This window comes from Schistocerca americana, chromosome 11, assembly GCF_021461395.2.
Source record: "Schistocerca americana isolate TAMUIC-IGC-003095 chromosome 11, iqSchAmer2.1, whole genome shotgun sequence".
Lineage (NCBI taxonomy): Eukaryota > Metazoa > Arthropoda > Insecta > Orthoptera > Acrididae > Schistocerca > Schistocerca americana.
In genome coordinates, this window is record NC_060129.1 from 83,445,076 (window position 1) to 83,469,180 (window position 24,105).

The 24,105-nt window shown below is 42.2% G+C and overlaps 1 protein-coding gene across 1 annotated transcript; it reads left to right on the top strand.

Moving 5' to 3' along the window:
* Window positions 1-802: 802 nt before the first annotated feature.
* On the top strand, window positions 803-23,781 carry LOC124553260 (proline-rich protein 36-like). The gene is made up of 3 exons (XM_047127146.1): window positions 803-824; window positions 7,635-7,772; window positions 23,074-23,781. The coding sequence occupies exons 1-3, from the start codon at window positions 803-805 to the stop codon at window positions 23,589-23,591; spliced, it is 678 nt and encodes a 225-aa protein (XP_046983102.1). The 3' UTR covers window positions 23,592-23,781.
* Window positions 23,782-24,105: the final 324 nt, after the last annotated feature.

The window sequence follows — 24,105 nt, forward strand, 5'->3', positions numbered from 1 at the left end:
CCTGCCTCGGGAATGGATGTGTGTGATGTTCTCAGGTTAGTTAGATTTACTTAGTTCTAAGTCCAGGGGACATCGACCTCAGATGTTGTTCCATAGTGCTTACAGCCATTTGAACCAATTTTCTGAGAACATCTTCAGCGAAAATTAGACTTGTTAGTTGAGAAACTGTAACAAGGAGCGTTATCTGCTGGTATCAGTACCATTTGCAATGCGGAGGTACCGTGACTTCATCTACAAAATGACAGTATACGTGTTAGTTGAAGGGAGAGGATATTGTCTACAGCTGGCTCTGACATGTTGTGCTGTGCTTGGTATTTGGGTGCTGTCCCTTTCCACTATTTGAGAAGTGCTGAGAATGAGTTGCAGGCTGAGTAGGCCTGCTTCCCAAAGACAATGTTCCCAGAAAAGCCCTCCTGGTTATAGTAGATGGTTGATCCCTTGTGTGAAACAACTTCTGCAAGGCTACATGCACAACTCCTTGTTAAGTGACGAATGATACAGATTCCAGTCATAAAACAATGTTGTTTTCTTGAATAACGGAAGAAAGAAAGATTATCTCGTCGAATACAGTAGGACTATACTTCTTTACAACCTTTTTAGTATTTTGATAGAACTCGATTTCAAACGCTTTCCAGACCAAGTAAGATCCCGCTGTAGAAAAAGTTATGGAAATGAGGCATCTATCGCTTCTGGAGCTTGTCTTGAAAATAAAATGTGATGAAAGAAAAGGTAACTCTTGAAAATGGGATTATTAAAGGTACGCAGCTGTTCACCAGTGTCATCAGTCTGACACAGCCAGGATATGACGGTGCTGGAACTGACAGGTGATGGACCACATTTATCGACTGTCGCTCGAGACAAGTCTGCCTCTCACTCGTAGAAGTATCGATAGTTCGCTGTAAGGGCTGCTCGGTGGTGACGGTCAGTTTGTAGACATTACTCTGTTAAACTACATGTATATGAAAAGTGGTTCTTTAGGTTTTGGAGTAAAGTGTCAGAACAAGGGGTACGTCCACTGTGTGAGTACAGCATGAGCCAGTCTTCTGTGGACGCAAAGCTGTACTGCCCAGCAAAGGCTCAGACACAGTGGTGTGTGTAGTCTGCGGGCGGGAGCCTGTACGGGTTGCTGTGAGCCTGTTCACATACAGCAACGTTTAAAGTTGTTTAGTTGCCTCTGCGGCTGACGACAGTGAGACACCTTTGAATAGTGTCACGCTGCATAAAGACGACGACAAGTAGGTCACTTACGACGGACACCACGAGCAAGGTAGCGTACTGCAGAACCGTCCGAGGAGGGTGGCAACATCTTCACAGTTTTCAATTGCTCATGTTGATCTGCAGAATTTTCTTTGTGTAGTAAAGCAGACTGTTAGAGTAATCGCTATTCATACCTCAGTCTTTTGCATAGTTGTGTGTCACTTTTTTTTCTACGTGCAAGCCTAATGTCAGTAACTTTCTCAACATAATTCTTTGTTCTCACTAAATCGAAACAGTACACGGAAGATTTTGAATTGCTCTAAGGGCACGTTATATGAAAGAATAATGGGTCGCTGTCAGGGCTTGTATGGAAGATGAAAACCAGGTGGAGGAATCATCGGTGCTCCAGTGTATGGCTGCTCACACCTCTCGCAGCCTGAGACCACCAGACTGCACCACAAGCCAGGACTCGCGGCGGCTCCGGCTGGTCCCGCAAAACTGAGTCTTCCCACCTCATTTCGTTCTCCTCTCTGCTCACCCGTTATATAAAGCTCGAGCAGTACTTGGATATATTCCCCTCTGTGCCACACAGAATAAGATGGTCTACTGCGTCTTCGATTAACAGGTATCCCACCCTTGTCTGCCTGTCTCTATTGCTCTATGGTTTTACTATAGCCACCCAATGAGTACCACACACTTTCGTCCTACTGTGGCACGTCCTATGGCATTATCTATCCTACCTATTGTTGTTGCTATTCCACCTTTGATAGTCAGAACATTAAAAGTCTCCGAGACCAAAATTTCTTTTTTTTTTTCCTGCACCATCTTACAGTTACGTATGTCTGTATAAGTGTAATAGCCATATACACTGATAAATCGTCATTTATTTTTCAACGAAATTTTAATATTTACTTAATGTTTTATGTGCTGTTTGACATACTGGAAACGTTGTCTGAGGTGACACTATATGCATTCCCTGAACCAATTTTAACAAACTTATAGCCTGTATTGTAAATCATTTAGTGTGTTTCTCTTTTATTCAATAAAGATCAATATGAAAATTCTGGTTTGAAACAACGAACATATTACAATTGCTGTTTACATTCTTGAAAAAAATTTAAAATAGCACACGTAAATATATTTCTCTACATTACTCCAGACTTGTCCTGCACGCTTTGGGAAATGACACGAGCCCTTAAGTTTGAGAAAGTTTTTATTAATGGTAATCTTTTTACTAACAGTAATCTTTGTGTACATTTTACAAATTATCTTGATGTATGTTAAGTCCTTGGCGTAATTCGTGATCTTCACCCAGGTCACTGCCTCATACTTCAAACACTATTGGGTGTCAGTTTGACACACATACAATGTTCAGTTTTCGGGTTGCAACCGTCTTTTACTGTCTGATTCCCTTCCTCGCCTCTCCCCCTCCCGCTCTCCCTCAAAAATTATACTTAGCATCACGCTCAAATTTTATACACCACAGGTGCCTACGATTTTAATAGTAATTAAAATAAGAGACATCAAACCGCATACAGGAAGAATTATTTTTACTTCACCCAGTGTATTGATACAGTGCTTTTATATTTTTCGTTTTGCCATGGCTCATTATCCCATGTTCATCCTCCTCCCCTTGTTTCCATGCAGGCCTTCTAGACGTCAGTTTACCATGGAATTTACCATTCATGTCTACTGTATGTGGAGGACAAACTTCCTTTTATTTCCGTAGCAAGTCCCCAGCACAACTGACAGACAACAATATCATCACACACACGGTGTTTGTTTTTCCATGACTGGAGAATGACACAGCTTCCTTTAACTGCCTCATTTTTTCATGTGTGCTTACAAAGAGAGGATGCTCGCTTGAAAAACACTTACTTTTCTGTCAACTGTATTTCTTGGATGACATTTAGGTTTATGTGATAATACTATTATAACAGGTCAATTTCACACTGCCACAGCCTCTTTCTGTCGTTAAATCATGATTTTCACCCTCCTGCACCGCCTGATGTATTGAATTCCTTCTCACACTCAGCTTGAAACATCTTTTCGACCATTTCACTATCTGCCAGTCTTTAAAACATGCTTTCAACGCTGTCTGATGATCGAAGTGTCACGTTAATTACATTAAAATTTCTTTCACAACCAGAAGAGTGTCGTGCCTGTCCAATTGAAATGGATGTTTTATCATTCTCAGAGCAGCCGAATGACCTGAACTGCGTTCCACTTGGTTTGTACGCAACCACATAACATAACTGTCTTGCAGTTTGTCTGCTCTCTTTCCGACACAGTCATTTCACTATACAAAATTATTACTACAAGAGGCCACTGGAGAAAACTGCCCTTCACGGCTATTATCCATATGAAAACCAATACCACAATACCGTAAATAACAGGAAATCTGTAACTAGAGGTGACAGTCCTCAATGCTTGTAAACTCAAGTTGATCACAATAGATGACATTAGAAAAAGGCAAGATTCAGCTTCAAACGACATGCATTTGTACTGGACTGGGATCCAGGACTCCAGTCCAGGCACTACTGTCTCTGCTAAATAACCGCGATAGATCTTGACAATCATTTCAACTACATGTACCAGCGTGTGTGAATGTTCAAACATTTTGTTGCGTGAAGTTTTGTTTTGGGCAGGGATTGTGAATGGAGCACAATAAAATGGTACGAATCGAAATTTTTCGGCACTAGACAGATGATGAAACTGAAATGATTACACAACAAAGTGTTGCCTTACTGCATTTCGAACCCAGCACATATCATCGTTGTTTCCTAGCCACGTATAGATGTACGATGTCGGTTTACTTCACCACTAGCGAGATATGCTCCTGTCTGACCTAGAAATTAGGCGAGGAAAAGTTCTGTGCCGACTGGGACACTGAACACTGTACATGCCATCACGAACTGAGGTGCCGGTCGGTGTGGCCGCGCGGTTCTAGGCGTTTCGGTCTGGAACCGCGTGACCGCTACGGTCGAAGGTTCGAATCCTGCCTCGGGCATGGATGTGTGTGATGTCCTTAGGTTCGTTAGATTTAAGTAGTTCTAAGTTCTAGGGGACTGATGACCATAGATGTTAAGTCCCATAGTGCTCAGAGCCATTTGAACCATTTTGAATGAACTGACGTCACACGAAGAGGTGTTCACTGTGAAATAGTTTTTCACCTGTAACTAGGAGTGTAATTTATAAATATGAAATGATATGATAAAAAGTTCTGTGCCTGATTGAGAGTCGAAACCCGCATCAATCGCTGTTGTTGACATTGCATGCAGAAATATTAAAAAACATAGTTGCTTTTCACCTATGATTTTCAGTGCAAATGCCACAACCTGAAATCACCCAATAGCAATTTCTGTACCCGACCACTGTTTAAAACCTTACCCGTGCTTTTAATTGAAACCTGGATGACTTTGGTATGTTGGGAACAACACAAAACGATGGAACTGTTTTGTCCGAAAAGTGTAAGACATGGCAAAGGGATGTCTGAGTTGGACTCCCAGGTCAGTACCAACGTTTTCAACATCTCAGGAACACGTCCCCTGTCACTTTACATGACAACTGGTTCAGTAATGAAATAAAATTTCTGGTATAAGGAAGGTTAATGGTGAGCTTCCACTTGCTGGACTTCTGCCTCTGTCATGGCCCAACCTACACCGACTCTCCTCCAGTAGGTAGTGAAGGCACGTCGTGTTTATTGTAGGTTAGGAAGAAAAGTGCAACCTTAAGTCGTATGAGAGAAGTTACCAGAGCTGAAGAGGGCCTGTTTGTACGTGTTAAGTGTTTGGCTGATCGGTGACTCGAACACACACCTTATGCATATGAAGCTAGAGTCATTTCAACAGACCACTGAACTACTCTCAGTGCTGTACCATTGCTCTGCAGTTAACAAATGATGCTCCTCATTGGATGAGCATTCATTCTTTTCCTTGTTAATCCATATCGATGTTCACTAATTTCCTCAGCTACTCAGTGTGTGCTTTCGCCTTGATTTTGTAATCGCTGAAATAAAACAACATAACGGTCAGCTGCACTACTGGCATTATCGTAAGAAGCGGAAATTTCTGCAGGAAGTGTTGTCTCCCATCTGAACAGCTGTGACTTTATAAGAGTTTATGATTACACCAGCACTGGATCATACAAAGTAAACTCAGCGACAAGAATCAATCAAATTCCAGAACGTTCTCTAGATATTGTTGTCATATTTACAACCGCAGTACTGTGTAATTGTATCAAGGGCAGTTAATTATTGTCTAGTGTTTAATTTTTGTGCTAGAGGCTTATAATTTTACTAAGAGAAGAGATGCATTTGGTTTATAAGGAAGTCAATCACAGACAGTCAATATTGTGTTCTGAGAATGGGTCCATTGTTCTTCTGGAACTGTCTTTCCCTTATTATATTTTCAGAAGCAATTTATTTTTCGGTGTGAGGTGGTATTAACTTACTAAGCAGCTTCGTTTATCCAATAAATTAGTTTTTTGAAGATGTCATTCATTACTATAATTTCTTCTGTTATTATTAACACCATCGATCTTAGCAAAGACGAGGCTTGTCTTCAATAAATGTAGTTTACATAGTACAGATGATCCCTCCAGATAGATTCCACGTTGAAAAATATATCAAAGACTGTAGGTGTGTGGAAGGAGGCCTAGAAAAAGGTATCATGCAATTGCGTAAGAAAGTGCAAAAGTTTTTTCTCGTGTAGCGTACTACATTGATGCATGCAGCCTAAAGAGGAATAAATAACTGAAACAAGAAGATCCACGCATAAGGTCGTAGAGATTTTGTTTGATGTGTTCTCATACAGGTTGCAATATATTTATCAATTGTAATTTTTTATTTGAATCTGTAAATTCTTCTTCAAGTGATGAATTGTATTTTTGAAGGTTGTAAGGATTGTAGTTCATGCATTCGAAAACGTTACACGAAATATAAAAAGAAAATGTTGGTCCTGAGAAAAAAAGTACAATGAAAGGCTAATGTGAGCCCTCAGAATGTAACAGTACGCATCTGGTGTAATGAAGGTCTTTTGAGCTAAGAAATGCTTCCTAGGGGTATGTACGTAGTAATTACCATCTGTTGTAATCGTGGTCGGCTGCGAAGATTTTCATTGTGTCATTTGAAATTGTAGTATGTGCACGTCAAACTAAAGGAGAAAAGTAATTATGATTTTTATCGCCTCTGCGTGTCTCGTCAGCGACGACGGTTGGTGTTGATTTGGACTCCGTCACAAACAAAACTTTTCAAGCCATCATTTCAGATTAAAACATGTCACTCCTAGCAGCTGGCGAAATAATTCGTTAATCAACGTCTGCTTGTGTGCAGTCAAGAACGATGCTGTGTGCAGGCTTAGATTCCCACCCCACACAGAACTTTACGTACGTTATTTCCACTTAGACATGTGCACATCTCGCTACTGGTGAACTAAGCAGATGTTTATCGTGTATTTGTGGCTAGAAAACAATGATAGGTGTTGGATTCAAATCCCGGGAAAGGAACAAAATTCTTTGTCTCAGCATTTCAGATTGTCATCTCGCTACCAGAGAAATATTTCATATGTAACGTATTATTGTGCTTAGTTAACAATCCTATTAGATTATGGGTTCAATCCTGAACGAAAAAAAAACTTTATGCTACGTCATTTCAACATGCACACACAGGCTTACCCTTGACTGATACAATATTTAAGAGCTTTCATACTTAGTTAAGAGAGACAACAGTTGCTCGATTGTTGTGGATGCTAGACTAGTACAAAAGTTTTCGTCGTGTTATTTCAAGTTTAAACTTAGTTCCTAAAATGTCATTTATTTAAATAAATAGAGTTTAGAAGCGTTGAAGACTCTTCCAATTACAAAATGTTCCGTAATATTTACATTATCGTGATAGTCTGATTGTGGACTCACATTGTTGCAGATCCGTTTTTTCAAGTGGTGCCTATAGTAACCATTTTGTAGAGTGAAATGCCTGTACCAAAGAGAGATCAGAGGGACTGCAAGACAGTAACACTGTGTGTGTGCCTACAAATTAGGTGCAGTGGAATTCTGTCCGTTTGGATACTTTTGAGGGTGATGGTACCTGAAGTGACCTGTCCAGTAATTCTGTAATTACGTTTTGTGCAAGTGTTGGCCGTTGTATGTACCTTCTGGCTGCACCTGGGTTTGAACTACCTGTTGGATGGTGCTGTGAGTGACTGATGTGGGGAGCTCAGATGGTGCGACTGATTGTTATTAGCTTACTGGTAATTCGTTTTTATTAAGTAGAGCGCTATCCCCGTGTTCGGCAAGTGTCGTACGCCGGTTGCCAGTGTGTGGACGGTCCCTCAGCAGTGCTGGCTATAGTGAGCCACCCCCAGGTCCCCACGAGGACACGCCAGCCAGCTCACACTCTGCCTCTCTCTGTATTGCAGCGCACCAGCCGCTACGCAGCTGAGGCCCAACGCCACCGCCAGCAGCACCACCACCACCACCACCACTGCCACCACTGGCGGCGCACCCCGCCAGACACCTGCTGCGGCCGCACTGCCCACGTGTCCTCCGCCTGAAGAAGCCACTGTCCCTGCCATCATGTGGTGAGTAACACCCCCCCCCCCTTACACATTAGCTCTACATTGTGGAAAGGTGCAAAAACAAAAAAAATGAAATGTAAGGGCTCATTCTAGATTAAAAGAGGATCAGCAAGGTGAAACGTAAAGGAAGATGAATAATGGGATGGTATCCACAGAATGAGGCACTTGTATCATAAGAGAAATAACATAGTAATACGTTGCTAGGGAAAAGAGTGATCTGTTGTGAACATTTCAGTGATTTACTCACATCACAATCAGTAAAGCAACCAACATTAACTCAGACGTGTAAGCCAACGTCACACGCAGAAAATCTAGTCAAAGGGAGTATGAGAGCTGTAACACTGTATTTAAAAGGATGTAAACATTTAAAAATTATGGGGTGTAGGAATGCTGTAGTAGGCAGAAGAGTAAATGTAGATTTGAGACAATTTAGGGGCGTTGGTAGAAATGAGAAAGGAGAAATAATCCTAGAGTTCTTGATTAAATTTGTGCTAGTGACAAGAATTAAACTATTCAAGAATCAAAACAAAAGCAATAGTCAGAGGAGAAGGTCTGTACTGCCTAACCTCTTCAGGATCTGGACCACGTTGATTGCACCACTGTATAACAGGTAGTCTAAGCAACCACAGCCCCCCCAGGGGGTCAACAACTCTTTTATGGATACATTCGTGGCAAGCAGCGAACCCCGAGCTCGTGCACCTCTCTTTCCTTTCCAGTCTGCGTACCTTCCCTTTTCATGTCCCTTCCAGTCCCCATTCCTCCCCCCACCCCATCCCCCCCCTCACCACTACCCTTCACCTTCTCCCTCTCTTTGTTGTATGTTTTGCGCCTACATCCGGAGACTGACACTTTTGAACGAATGAAGTGGTTTCTCTTTTCTCTTCTCTATAATGTAAAGTATCTGTCCTTACTTTATCCTTCTCTTTCGATGATTCTTCCCTTTACCTTCTCCGCTGCGGCGTTTGAGAAATTTTGCTTTCTTTCCTTATCTTTGTTCATCCCTTTTTCTTTCTTTCCTCCCTGTGCGTCTGAAGACAAACCCACGCGTTCTCATACGTAGCCAGTGACGGGGTGACGCGTAATTCCCCACCTCGGGTAGACAAGTAAGACACATACGTACCACCTGGTAAAGGCCAAACCCAGGGAGGGGTGATTACTTGAGCTGGTACCTTCCAAACTTGCCGATTGTTCCCTCCGTCCGTTTCTTGGGAGCTGTGAACTGAGGTGTGGACAATCATTACGGCGGAAGTGCCCTCAGAGAGGGCCCCCACTAGGAAGGAGCACGTCATCGGAGACGCCAGTAATCGTGGGGGATATTTCCGCAATTGTTTCTTCTACTTCTACGATTTCTGTCCACAAGAGAAAGCTAGATGACTCTCAGCCACAGAAAATTCTTCAATCAGTGCCAAAGTTCCTAGTTGTTTCTCGGTCTGATGGTCAAGACTTCTTAACAGTAAAGACTTTCATTTTTCAGAAAGGTGTCGACACAACTGCAGATCTTGTAGTCTTGGTTCCAGTTACGAAGTGGCGCCTTGTTATTAGAAACAGGCAAAAAATTGCTTCGAACTACACTGTTGCAGGCCTTCCCTGTCTGGGTGGAAGCTCACCATGCTTTAAAGTCAAGCCACAGTGTGGTTTATACAAGATCACTCGATGGATTATCAAATGAGAACATTCAAAATTACCTGTGTGATCAGGGAGTAATGGCCGTACATTGAGTAATGAAATGGATTGAGAAGGAATTGGTACCAACCCTCACTCTCTTCTTGACGTTTGACAGAGTTCATCTTCCATTGAACATTGAAGCAGGATATGAGATAATTTCAGTTCGCCCTTACATCCCCAATCCTACGCGTTTCTGTCAGTATCAGAGGTTTAATCGTTCCAGCCAGTCATGTTCCAATATGGCCAAATGTGTTACCTGTGGTAGAGATGCCCTTGAGGGTGATTGTCCACCACTATCCCCTCATTGCATCATCTGTATGGGCCACCACGCTGCTTCTTCTAGAGACCGTCCTATTTTTAAAAATGAACGAATTATTTAGGAAACCTGAGTGAAGGAGTGTTATTCGTCAGTAGTAAGCTCATTGTTCTCTCAGAGGGTAAATATAGCACTGTCCACACCTCTCCTCCACCTACTAAGGAGGTAGCCATGCAGACTTGCGATCTCACCTTTAGCGCCACGGTCGTCATATGGACCAGCCCAAAGATCGCCCACCTCCCCACTATCATCTGCTGACTCTAGGGCTTAACCTTCATCGGCTCCTACTAAATCATGGGCCCCAAAATCGGACGCCTGGACTACCAAAAAGAGCCTACTCGAAGATTTTTTATGTAGCCAGACCTCACAATCATCTACTACTCCTTCATCTCAAAATCCTGCTTCAAAGTAGGCTAGTAAGTAACACAGTTCCTCTGCCATGGCATGTCTCTTCTATAGCGCCACCCAGCGGTATCCGCCCTCTGCCATCTTCTGTGTTCTCAGAGATGCAAAGCTGGTGGCCGATCAACAACCTGATTAGTGGCGGCAAGAGCTACTCCCAAACAATATATGGGTCAGGATCTTCTGCCTCTGACTAAATGCCATTCCATCTCATTGGCCACCAGCACTCAGTGGTCGCTGACCTTACGGCTACCATAGTGAGATTTTTCCTTTTTTCTTCCACCATATGTCAATTATCCTTTTGCAATATGTCTTCACTCATTTCCAATCAGTCTGGTTTGATTCCTCTCTGTTGCTGGTGTTCTGGCACACAGGGGACTTATGATGCTATCCAGGATCATCCAATTCACTTACACTTCCTTCCAAGCTGGCGCTGGCACTGTACATCTTTCCCTTCTCTGTTTGTACCATATACATCTCAGCGTCCCCAGCAGTGACAATCCCCGATGTGCTTCATCTCCTTGGTCAGTCCCCACCTCCCTACTTACTGGTAAGGGACTTCAAAGCTGACCAGCCACTTTGGGGATCTCTGTGTCCTTATCCGAGATGCTCCCTATTGATTGACCTCTTCTACCAAGCGATTCTTGTTTGCCTCAGCACTGAGGAACCCACATTTTTGTCTGCCTCCACGTCAACCTACTCTCATTTTGAACTTGAATGGTTCGCTGCTGACACATGCTTGAGTGACCATTTTCCATGTGTCCTTCGATGACAGCCACAAGTGCCATCTATGTGCCTAAGGCGCTGGAAGTTTTCCCAAGCCCATTGGACACTTTTCTCCTCTCTAGCAACATTTGATAACCATAAATTTTCTAGCATTGACGATCAGGTCACTCATGTTACGAAAGTTATTCTTACAGCCTGTGGCATTCTTCTGGATCCTAGGGCATGTTGGTATGTGTGGAAACGAGGGAGCCGATACAGAAGCAAAGGCTGCTGTCTCTCTTCCTCGGCCCACTGTTCGCATTGTTCCCTTTGCCGATATACAGAACGTGTTATGTCATCGTGTTGCTCTTTTCTGGCACACACACACACACACACACACACACACACACACACACACACACACACATTGTTCTGTACATCTGGATAATAAATATCGGGACACAAACCTTCTTCCCTGTGCTTGGACATCATCATCCCGGCCTCGTTGTCGGGAGGAGAATATTTTAAAACTAGACTCCATCACTGTCTTTTTAGCCATCGACATGTTTCTAAGTGGCGACTCTCCCCTGCTCTGTCCCCACTGCTCTCAAGAGACACCATTTACTTGAGTGCCCCTATTTTAATCCGCTATACGCCTGTTCACAGCTGTCGCCTGATATTCTCCCCTTTTAGAAGATGATGCACGCTCAGCTGATGGCGTCCTTGCGTTTATAAGTGTTAGTGAGATGAGATTCTTCTTTTGAAGCTCGTTTCGGGGAAAACATTCCCTCTTCAATAGCACTTTTCTAAGATTTCTTTCCGTTTTCAGTGCCCCTCCTCCAGTTTTTCTCCCATTGCTGCTGATTTATATTCCTGTTTTTACCCTTCACTGAGCCACAGAATGGGCGGTTGTGACGTTAGGTGTTTTGTGCCCTAAAACTATAGTAAAAAAAGTAACAACAGGCATGATAAACAGAAACTCAGCCTGCAGTAGATCACATTTCTCTCTGTCAACACATTTAGAGTGCTGAGATCACATCATTTATTGCTGGGAAGAGGGGTGCAGGGGCAGCCTCTTTACCCCAGAGCAGTATTTGCAACCAAAGTTTTCAGTTATTTGTTGGATGTAATCCAATCATTGTCCCCCTCTACAGGTTTTACTCTCTACTGCTTTCATGGCATTTATTTCCTGATGTCTACACATGTATCCTATTATGCAGTCCCTTCTTTTCACAGTTTTCCATGTCCTGCCAGTATCATAGATCCTGCAGAGAACTTCTGCAGTTCCTTTATTCAGTTCACCTTATTCTCAACATCCCCATTTTGAATGCTCCAGTTCTCTTCTCTTCATGTATCTCCCATACCCCATGATTAACTTTCATACAATACTGTGCTCCGAATGCACATTCTCACATATTTCGTCACCAGATCAAGGTCTATCTTTGGTTCATCTTTCTTTGTTTAAATCACAATTCTGTGCTCATCCAACTGTTCACTGCATTCAACAGCTCTGGTAATTCTTCTTCACTTTTGGTGAACGTGGTAATATCACCAGTGAATTTTATTAATGCAATACCTTCTCCCTCAGTTTTAATTTAATTCCTGTGAAGTTTATTCAGTTCCAAAAACGATTCCTTAATGTTAAGTTTGAATAACTGGGGAGACTAACTGAATCCCTGTATTTCCACTTTTAAGTCATATTACTTTTTTAAATTTTTTACTGTTCCTTGTTGATTATTGTATATTCAGTTACGTATATAGTCTTCCTGTCGTCTAAAAATTTGTATTTTTAGAATTTCACGTGCCACACTATTTTACATTGTCAATCTTTTTGAAGGTGGGCTAATCCAATGAAGGTTCCATTGATAATCCTTACGCCTTGCTTCCCTTATCAAATGCAAGATCAGATCTACCTTTCTGAACCCTTTACCTTTGTTAAATACAATCTTTTCGTTCTCTAACTGATCCTCAGTTTTTCCTTCCGTTCTTCTACATATTAATCTTGCCCGAAATTCGAATTCATTAGCTGTTTAGCTCATTGTGCAAAAGCTTTTGCATTCACCGGTCCTTCCTCGCATCTCAAGTGTGCAGATGATATTTTTTGGGAAGGCTGCTGGTTTATCTCTAATGTCAGAGATAGTACAGATGAAGTTGAACAGTCGTTTCATTGCAACCTTCTGCAAGCATCATATAAGTTCCAAAGGAATGTTATTTAACCATTCTGCTTGGTTTTTATGCTAGTCTTCCACAGCTTTGTTATTCCTCTGCTATTCTCTGGGCCTAATGACTAATGTTTCCCAAATCGACTTTCATTTCTCCTCCTATGGCGTCATCCAGTAGTTCGTTTCCCTCATGAAGGTGCTGCTCTGCGTACCATTTTCATTGTACTGATGAGCAAATCCCACAGAGGACAATTCAGTAATGACAGCACATGTTGGGCCAAATGTCTTGAAATTTGTCCTGGATATGATGTCCCAGAGATCATATACATTTCAAAACTTGTTGTTGAATAAGAAATTTTCTTAGTCGTTCGATGTGTTAATGTGATACTTTTCGAAGTTTCGAAATGTCACTTGTCCTTACCATTTTACTATCTGTTACTATTATAACAGTTATAAAGATAGACACTCATACAAATGCCTGTACCTGAAGCACATTGTTTGCTCCATACTATTTGGTTTCAGGTGCCACACATCATGGATTGGTATCCACCCAATCCTAGGACGTTTACTATGTATAGTAAAAGACAATATAGAAAAGGGAGCAGACTAACTGCAACACAGTTACGTTCTGTGGGCTACATACAAATAGCCACAACCCACTTGCATGGTACAACTTGATGTGATTGTCACTGCCAAGTCGTTTATACTATCTGGACAGCTACTCTTGTTGTCAGCGTGTGTTCTGGGTTTGTGTGTGTGTTTGTGTTTGTGTGTGTAGGCCCACCGCCACCACCAATGCCGGCGCATCCAGCCAGTCTCTTATTGCTGTCTCTCACATGGGGTGAGTTCCCTCATTAAAGCGTAAATTCTCAGTCTAAATTTAGTTTTCATCAAAGTGAAGTGGAAATAAAATTAGAACGTACAGTCAGATGAATAATAGGGTGGTATCCACAGGATCAGGTCGTAGTATCATGAGAGAGGGGTTAATTAAGAACAGGTTGGTAGGGGAAATAGTGATTTATTGTCAACAGTTCAGTGATTAATCTGATCAAAATCAGCAAACCGATGCCAACAATAATTCAGACAATGCCATACACAGAAAATCTAGTCGCAGGGAGAGACTACGAGTGCACTGAATGTGAAACACGCTGCATCACCAGAGATGTATTGGAATGGTCTAGTAGGGGTCAGGCAAACATACGTTTATGAGACCATTTCGGGTGCTTGGCAGGATTGAGAGAGGAGAAAGAACCCAATAATTTGCCATGACATTTCTGCTAGTAGAAAGAAATATACTCGCCAAGCACCAAACAGAAGCAAACGTCAGCCGAGCCTCAACTTGTCAGTGTGTGGACCACCTTGATGGCCCCTCTGTAATTTTGGTGCTCACGGCGCTCTAAACCTGTTGCTCAAACTGACAGAAACATCATCTACAGCGGACAGAGCTTTTGCTTCGCATATGTGTGGTTACTGGCACTGGCTGTTACGCCAAAGTCCGCAATCATTTGTGGTACGCATTCCTGTCTCTGTCTTGCCCAACACTCTCCTACACTCCTACACTCTCCAGCTACCTCTAGCACCATGGCAGTTATTCCCTGATGCCTTTACATATAACCTGTTACCCCGATGCTTGTACTTGTCACAGTTTTCCGCATATCGCTGTCCTCACCTATTCAGCACAGACGTTCCAGAGTTCCTCTGTTATAAGTTCACCTAATTTCAACCTCCTCCTAAAGCACCGCATTTAGAATTCCCCAATTCCCGTCCTGTTTTTCCTGTACTCCACGAGTCATTTTCATGCACTACTGTGCTGCAATCGTACATTCAGATTTGTCTTCCACAAATTAAAGCATCTTTGGTATTAGTAACTTTGTTTTGTGAGGAAATTCCTGTTTTTCTATGCTACTTTACTCCATACAACAACCATGCTTTGTCCCTTAGCGTGAAATGGCTTCATGGTTAGAAGAATTAAAATAAATGTAATTCATATACTTTGCGGTTCTTAATTCTGAAGTAAACTTTGCCACCAATGTTATTTCTGCCACTTCTCAATACTTTCCTCTTTCTTCTGTTCATTAATCCTAATTCGGTGCACATTGCACTGTTCATTACATTCACCAACTCCTTCTCACTTCCAGTGAACAAAGAATTTCACCAGTGCATTTTACCAACATAGTCCTATTCACTTTCAATTTAAATGAAATTCCTGGAAGTTTCTTCAATTCCACCATCCATCCTTCAGTGCTCAGTCTGAACATCTGTGGAGACTACCTGCATCCCCGTCTTTCACCATCTTTCATCAGCGTACCAGTCCTTGTTGATTATTGTACATATTATGTTACCTGCTTCTCCCTTTGTCTCATATCTATTTTTAAAGAAAAAATTCGTACATTTTCACTGTTTCACATTGTCGGTCGTCATTTAAAGATTTACAAATCCAATAAAGATCTCTTGATTTTTCTTATTCATTTCTTCCTCTGTCAAGTCGAAGGTCAGCTCGGCCGCCCTGAATCCTTTGCTCCAAATTTAGCGTACTCAAACAGGTCCTCAGCTTTGTCTTCCATTCTCTTGTGCGTTGTTACCATTCTTGTCAGTAATTTGGCCTTGCGCGCTTCCAGAATGTTTGGATTATCCTTTTCCGCAAGTCCATTGTTATAACTCCTGTCTCACGGATTATAAAGACCAATGTGAATACTCATCTGATTGCCATGTTCCCCAATGGTCATGTAAGTTCCGAAGGAACATTAACTGACCATTTTGGCTTGTTTGTATGCGACTTTTCTGTAGCGGTGTTAAAATGTGACTCTAACGGTCAGTCCCCCACGTTTTCCAATTAAGCTTTCATTTTTTCTTATGTCTTCAGATAGTTCCTCCCACTCATAGAGGTCTCTAACGTACCGTTTTCTGCCATCAGTTTTCGTTTTCTGCCATCTGTTTTCCCCTGCACGTTTAACAGAGGAATTCCTTTCGAACTCTTGTTGACACTTGTGCATTTAGTTTCACTGAAGGTTGTTCCGACTTTCTCATGTGCCGAAAGTGTGCTTCCTACGTTCATTTCTTCTAATTCTTCGTGCAGTCATTCTGCTTTTACGTCCCTCAAATTTCTACTGATTTCATTTCTTAGTAACCCATAATGCTGTATTCCTGCCTTGTCTTTTCCTTTTCGTCAAACAGTTCAAACGATTTCAGTTGCCTGAGACAGCAGTCATGTGTGTAAATTACGTTTGCCCGTGTGTGCGTGTGTGTGTGTGTGTGTGTGTGTGTGTGTGTGTGTGTGTGTGCGCGTGCATGCGCGTATCTATTGTTGATGAAGGCCTGTGGACGAAAGCTTCAATTGTGAGAGTCTTTTTGTTGTGCCTGTCAACAACTCAGCATCTCCACCATATGGTGACTGCCAACTTTCCTTCTCATTATACTGTTACAAATATTTCTTCAGAGTTCCTCTCCTTGTACCTACATTTATCTGCCAAACTTTCGTTGCTGACATTTTCGGAGACAATTCTCTTAAAATTCACTTCACTCCTCATCATAACTAAATTTTGATCTGACTGCAAATCTGTTCCTTGGTACACTTTACAATTCAATACCTGATTTCGGAAGGTGTGTCTGGTTGTGATGTACTCCAGCTAGAAACGTCTTTACCAGTTATACCTCCGCCTCCCTCCCTAAGAGCCGAAAACGCTGAGACACAGAAGCAGTCATGCAAATGTCACAGAGTACAAGGTATAGCCTTGCAGCAAGTCCACGATCGAGAACATGTGGCGGAATGATGCAGGACGGCTCCTCCACAGGGAGCGCTTGTAACAGTAACACCGACGACCTTAAATGGCGATCGATGCTAACGTTAAACATCTGTGAGGAATTTTTGAGAAAGTTGTGGCTGTGAAGTAACCTAATGAGAACAGAACAATCAGGCTGGGATTCTTTTCAGACACACACCAGTGTAGTATAACCAACAGTAAATAGGTGGGTCAGGAATAGACGTTCTCCCAGCACAAAAGCAAGTAGTAACATTATGTACTAATATTGGTCACCAGCCTAATTGGGCATTCTGGTATCAAACAATATAATAAAGCAGAAGGCTGTTCCTAAGGCTAACCCAACCTTCCTTGAGACACACACACACACACACACACACACACACACACACACACACAAATTCTTTCTTTATATCTGTTCACAGTGCAACACAGTAACCAAAACCTTGCAGATAAATGCAGTAATAACTTGGAAGTCAGACAAACAAATGGCTAATGAGATAGCAAACAGTAACACATGCCTCTCAAAAACATGTACCTTAAATGAACTAGATGCAGCAGTTCATAGAATCAATCACCAACACACGTGAAACTAATAGCAGTACTAAATGATTCTGATTTAAATGAAGGGGTCTTAAAGTCATAATCTATAACATCATTACTTAGTACCGGCTCTATATGCCTGTGCATTAACCAACTTGAATTAGAACAGCTAACACAGAAAGTATTTATTCCTTAAGCTCAGTCTGAAGCAATTGAACAGAATGCAAATCAAACTGCATTGGCTCTGAAGGAGCCTTTACTTTGCTTCATTAACTAATTAGCCTACAACATGAGGGCCCTTAAACTTTTGTGGTTTGAAGGACCATGCTTATTAACAAAACTTCACATGTATGTATGGGAAATGGTAAGTATTCTCATCTATATTTATTAAGTGAAGCACAACAAAAACGTAGCTCTCTAAATAACAAATGTGCATTGATAAGCAGTCTTTTAACATACTCAAAATATATTTGGCTGTGCAAATGCCAACACAACATTAAAATCAAGTTCAGACACTGTCTCGTGAAATGAACAGTGATAAAACTTCGTAATTCTGATCAAAGTGCATAAATGCAACAATTAATAATCTTTTTTGACTTCAAAGACATATTATTTATCTTTTAATTAACAACTTTAATATTTTTGGGCAGCTGGTCAGGAAGGCAAATTATTTAAGGAAATGACAGCAGATAGATTTAAAAATGCACTGGAAATGGAATATTTCTCAAAATAAAAAAACTGAACTATCAACACCATAACTCCACAAATTAGAAAGCAATCACAACTATTTTTACAGCTGCCAAATAAGTCTCTGTAATAAGTTAGGACACACCCAATTGGTTTTTAATTTGGGATAATCATGGGTGTGAGGTGGAGCTTTTAGCAGCACCATGATTATTGTTAGAATCAACCAAATTTCACAAATACTTGGCCCATTTACAGACTGCCAAATATAACAATTTCGTCGAAGGCAGGTGGCACTGGTGGCATAATTTGCAGCGGCTGTTAACATGGCGGCGATGCAGTCATAGCAGTACCGTTGGCCTCACTCTGCTGCAGACCTTGGCGTCGGAATTTTATTTTTACAGGTCCAAAAAGCAAGCCATGATATTAGTATCACCAAATACAGCACCCAAGGCCCATAAATAACGCTCTTAACCTCCTTTGGCCGCAAAACTCAAAGAATATTAGCCATAATGATGAGCTCCTGTTAGCGAGATGTTAACTGCAGCACTGCTCAGCTTAGCTCTCTGGCAGATGTCACAAGACCTAATACATTCAGTGACCTTTCTACTCGCACTATTGGCAATCACTATAACATTAGCCAGGTTATCTAGACGGTACATTGGCTCACTGTGGTCCAACACTAAGCGAAAATAATCTGGCATCTGTATCAAACTGGCTAGACCAACACACCCTCCATTCGTCAGTAATGAACTCATTCCTAATATAAAAGATATTTTTAAGAATTTTAGAATGTTTCTTAATCTGGGAATACTGAATGTTATCAAAATTTACTTCCACAGAAGTCGAATTCTCATTTTGGTGGTATCTCATGTTTTTGTAAATTTGTTCAGTTTTATTTTTTGCCTGAAACTTACTTCACGTAATTATTTCGTAAAGTTCCATCTTCATTGCATTCCTTGGCTACCTCATCAATAGCATTGAGAGAATGCATCTGCCACATAATTTTCTGTACCCTTTACATAGCAGGTGATGTGGGTCTTATGATCACTGGCGAAAGCGACTGGGAGAAGGTATTGGAGGTCATCAGCAAATTTGAACTTGCATCAAGTGCGAAGCTAATCAACATAAAATCATGCATCATGAACGTGGGTTACGGAATATTTTTGCAAAACAGACGAGACCTAAATGTGGTTGCCCATACGCAAATTTAGGATATTGACTACAGGTCTGATATCAATCGTGCTACTGCAGCAAACTCTAGGAAATTCCTTCACAGCGTTCCAGCTAGCATCGGAGAACATAGCGCGAGAAGACTCGACGACATCCAAAAGCCAGACTCTGCAGATATGTACATGGTCTCTGAAGTCAAATGTGTGGCACAGGTTTTACCCGTAAAACGTGAAACAGCAGCAATATTTGTCACAGCTTTGGGTCATTTTGTAACTCTTGGTAACATTTTCAAGGTAAAGTTTGACATATTGACCGTTTCCGCTGGAAACCTGGGGGATAAAATCTCACCGATGCTATGGAAGAAGACACCCACGATCCTCACGTCCCACTTACCAGACGAAATTACTCCGACTGTCTTGAATCCAACCCTAGATGTAGAGCACATCCCCAATGGCTTTTATCATTGTGCACAATTTTCATTTGAACTCAGGTATACTCGAAACAGAGTTCGCCCATCGAATATGGTAGAAGTTAGAAACATATTTGTGGAATTTATTGGGAAGCAAAAGCTGAAATGTGACTGTACAAAAGAGCTGCACTACAGCTAGAAGGTCATTTGGATAAATATCAGCAGCCCTCCCGTACCAACAACTGTGCAAACCACTAGCACAGGGCGGTAAACAGGAAAGTAGCAACCACAGCTAAACATGAAATCCATCTGAGAAATTCGCCAACACGCAAGAATTGCGACCTGATAGACATAGAGGAAGACACGATTGTGTGCGCTTCACCGAAGGACGTCTGGTGAGTTATCAGACAATTGATAGCCACAATAACACGAACTCTACCTTGCCTGCCGATTTTTTGAATCCTGGCGATGTAACATGTCCATTTATAATGAAGAAATGCTGTAAACAGAGTTAAGTCATGCCCTTGGTGCTACTCACAAACGCCAAGACTGCCTGTCTAGACAAGCACAGTGTTATGCTTGGGAAAGAAAGGTCATGCACAATCCGTATGTATGCAACAGAACAAACATAAACGAAACTGTAGTCACAAGGCCCATGTAATCAATGCAGTCTAGTCAAAGCCTGCTGGAGGCATCAGCATAACTAGCAAGCGAATAGTTTCTTCAGTGCAGTTTCTTCAGTGGGCACAAAAAGTTTGTGGGAAAACTTATTGTTCATTTGCACATTAGTGGAAAACATGTGAAATTTCAGTTGTACACAAGTATCTCAGTAACATCGCTGAATCGTAATTTTTAGGTTCCCCACGCCTGTTGTATGTAGGTTGTTTAGGTTTTCTTATTGGTAACGCCACGTAGCGCTCTGTATGAAAATCACTGGCTGTGCTGTGTGCAGTCTGTGGCTGGTTGGCATTGTTGGAATACTCGCCATTGTAGTGTTGGACAGCTGGATGTTAACAACGCGTAGCGTTGCGCAATTGGAGGTGAGCCCCCAGTAGTGGTGGATGTGGGGAAGTGAGATTGCAGATATTTGAGAGCGGATGATCTGGATAGAGACAATACATTTGTAAGACTGGATGTCATGAACTGCTATATATATTATGACCTTTGAACACTATTAAGGTAAATACATTGTTTGTTCTCTATCAAAATCTTTCATTTGCTAACTATGCCTATCTGTAGTTAGTGCCTTCAGTAGTTTGAATCTTTTATTTAGCTGGCAGTAGTGGCGCTCACTGTATTGCAGTAGTTCGAGTAACGAAGATTTTTGTGAGGTAAGTGATTTGTGAAAGGTATAGGTTAATGTTAGTCAGGGCCATTCTTTTGTAGGGATTATTGAATGTCAGATTGCGTTGCGCTAAAAATATTGTGTGTCAGGATAAGCACAGTCTTATATAATTGTTCAAAAGGGGACGTTTCATACTGTATAAACCTAGCATGTACCTGATGGCTTATAGCAGACAAGACATTCCTGTTCTCAGAAAATGTACTTTGCCTGTCATGTATCGCTCACATTCGCGAACTTTAACTTTCAGTGTGCTACAATCATGCGATTGTGAGAACTTATTTGGCCTTGATTCATTTGATTTCTTTGGCTTTCAAATTCAGTACAATGTGCTGGCAGTCAATGCATTCAATGCTAAAGACAGTGTAGCTAGTTTGCTAAAAGAATTCCCTTAACTCTTTTCTGAACGTTTAGGCAAGGCTAACAGTTTTGTTCCACATATTGGTCTACTATGAATTTCTCTGCTCAACCGAAATTTTACCAGGCTACAACTGTTCCTATTGCATTACTGGACGAAATAGCCGTGGAAATAAAGAATTGCAAGCTAGCGACCTGGACGAAGTGGCCGTGCGGTTAAAGGAGCTGCAGTCTGGAACCGCAAGGCCGCTACGGTCGCATGTTCGAATCCTGCCTCGGGCATGCATGTTTGTGATGTCCTTAGGTTAGTTAGGTTTAACTAGTTCTAAGTTATAGGGGACTAATGACCTCAGCAGTTGAGTCCCATAGTGCTCAGAGCCATTTGAACCATTTTTTTTTTTTTTTTGCAAGCTAGCGGAGCTATTGTTCCCATTGGTTTTTCTTCCAAACTTTCAGGTCGCATTCGCCTCTGCTTCGACTTCAAATGCATGGGCAACCCACAAACTGTGATTCATACTTACTCCTTACCTCGCTCAGAGGATCTCTTTGATAGATTAGGCGCTGGTCGCTACTCTTCAAAAATTGATTTGTGTGATGCGCGTCTTCAAATAACGATCGATGAAGAATCTCGAAAAGTGTGTATAGTGAATACTCATTTGGGCTTGTTTGAATATTTGCGTTTGCCTAATGGTAGTGCTTCCACACATGATGTTCTCCATTGTTATTAGGAACAGCTGACTGCTCAAGTGCCAAACTGTTCAAACTATTTAGACGATATTGTTGTAGCAGGTCGTACATCTGAAGAACTCAATGCAATTATTCACGAACAGAGAGAGGGGCACCGGCTATTGTGCATGGTGTCAGCAAATTCCACCACTATTTGTATGACATGAAATTCTACTTAGTAACGTATCACAAGCCTTTGCAGTCGTTGTACCTACTGGCCAAAAATTGCAATGATGGGCTTTGTTGTTGTCTCAATATCAGTACGAGAATGTAAATCTAATGACAGATCAACATGGTAATGCGGACGTACTTTCACGTCTTACGATGGACCCTGATACAGACTTTGACGCTTCTGCAGCATTTTGTTGTCACATCGTTGGACAGGATTCAGAATTGCTTCAACCTTTGCCTCTGAACAACAGGAAAATTGCACAGGGCACGGAAGCTGATTCAGATTTGGAGATTCTGCTAAACTACAGTCGCAAAATTTTGCCTCGCTCGTAGTATAGCATTAAGAAGTCCGTAGCGCGACAATACTTTGCACGTCGGCATAGCCTCGCTATAAAGCGAGGGGTGATTCTTGTTCAAAATGATAGTGGACTGACACTGGGGATGATTACGAAATAGCACGTCGAGACTGTACTCGGAAGGGTATGGACAGCCAAATAGAACAGCGTCACGCATGTGGGGAAATTCGGTCCGCTTCACCATAAAAATTCTCTTCTTGGCCTAAGTCGCAATCACCATGGCAACGTGTGCACATAGATTTTGTGGGATCTTTTTGGTTGCTTGTGGTATACGCTTATAGAAACAGTTTCTCACCTCCTATCGTTCGCATCCACAAGATGGACCATCGCTGGCGGACACTGCTCCACCTGCTCCACCATCCTCAATATCCGGCGTCAAAGTATGGACGCAGATGGTGGGCGCGAGGCGAGATCGTTCGTCGACTTGGTGCTTGCGTGTATCTCATTTCAGGCCCAGACGAATTGCAGCGCCGACATCAGGATCAAATTCGCCACTGTAATGTGCACAGTGATACTTGTGTATCTCTTCGCCCAGATTCACCACAGATCCAGAGGGCGGTGTGGCCACAACACCTGTCAAAGGGTGTCATCACAACACCACAGGACGACCCCGTGCAGACGGAGGCGTCGCCTCCTCCTCTCGTCCTACCCAAGGAGCTGGACCCGCCAACGCCGCAGCAGCTTGCAGCTTCTCCACCTGGTTATGGGTCTCAGGAGTTGGATGCGTGCCCTTCTGTGCGTTCTCCGGGGGACCTGAACGCAGGCCAGATGGCGGGCTGCAACTGGAAGCCTGACGTCCGCTGCAACCACAGTTTCCAGTTCATCGCTGCATCCACTCTCCTGCCTTCCCTGTCGTTGTCGCGCTCCTTATACGACGACGGTCTGTCGTTTTGGGGGGAGGAATGTTATGGCGTAAAGTCGAGCGTCGGCACGCCGGTCGGGAACGATAGAGCAGACAGGGCTGTGGAGAAGACGTCACCCAATAGCACGCTGACCGACCTCTGTCTAGGACCACAACGTGATAGCTGCGGCCTTCAGGGGAAGAGAACATGAGCGCCACTCACAACTTGTCACGGCCATTTCTACAGCAGAGATTAGTCATATCAAGACCAGTGACTTAGGAATTGTGTATACTGAAGAGATTTCTTCCTTGCATGTCGCCCTTTGTTTGCAACACTTCTGTGTTATCGTCAGAGTTAAGTATTGTCATTGATTCATTTCGTAATAAAACTCTCTAATACGATTTGCTTGAACTGTTGTCTAGCGATCCGAGAAGGAGATTTCCTAGGCAACCCATACTCAACAACTAGACAGGATACAACAAAATTCAGTCTGGAATCGGAACTAATGTGTTGTAAGTACTGGTAATTATACCACTTTTTAACTGCAGACACAAGTTGCTGGACTGTCAGCTCATTAGGTACAGAAGTAAATTCAGTGAAAGATCTCAAATGAAGATGTATTTTAAGTACAGAGCTTATGTGTCAGGAATCTGGATGCAAGGAAATATATAAAAGTTTTATATAAGTTCCACATATTTTTCAGTAAAATAATATTGTAGAAAACA

What these genes read in the sequence shown, in the direction of transcription:
- LOC124553260 (XM_047127146.1), top strand. Translation starts at nt 803, where the DNA reads ATGACGGTGCTGGAACTGACAG. An exon ending in GACGGTGCTGGAACTGACAG is followed by an intron (nt 825 to 7,634) that starts GTGATGGACCAC and finishes TACGCAGCTGAG; the next exon opens with GCCCAACGCCACCGCCAGCA. An exon ending in ACTGTCCCTGCCATCATGTG is followed by an intron (nt 7,773 to 23,073) that starts GTGAGTAACACC and finishes CTCTTCGCCCAG; the next exon opens with ATTCACCACAGATCCAGAGG.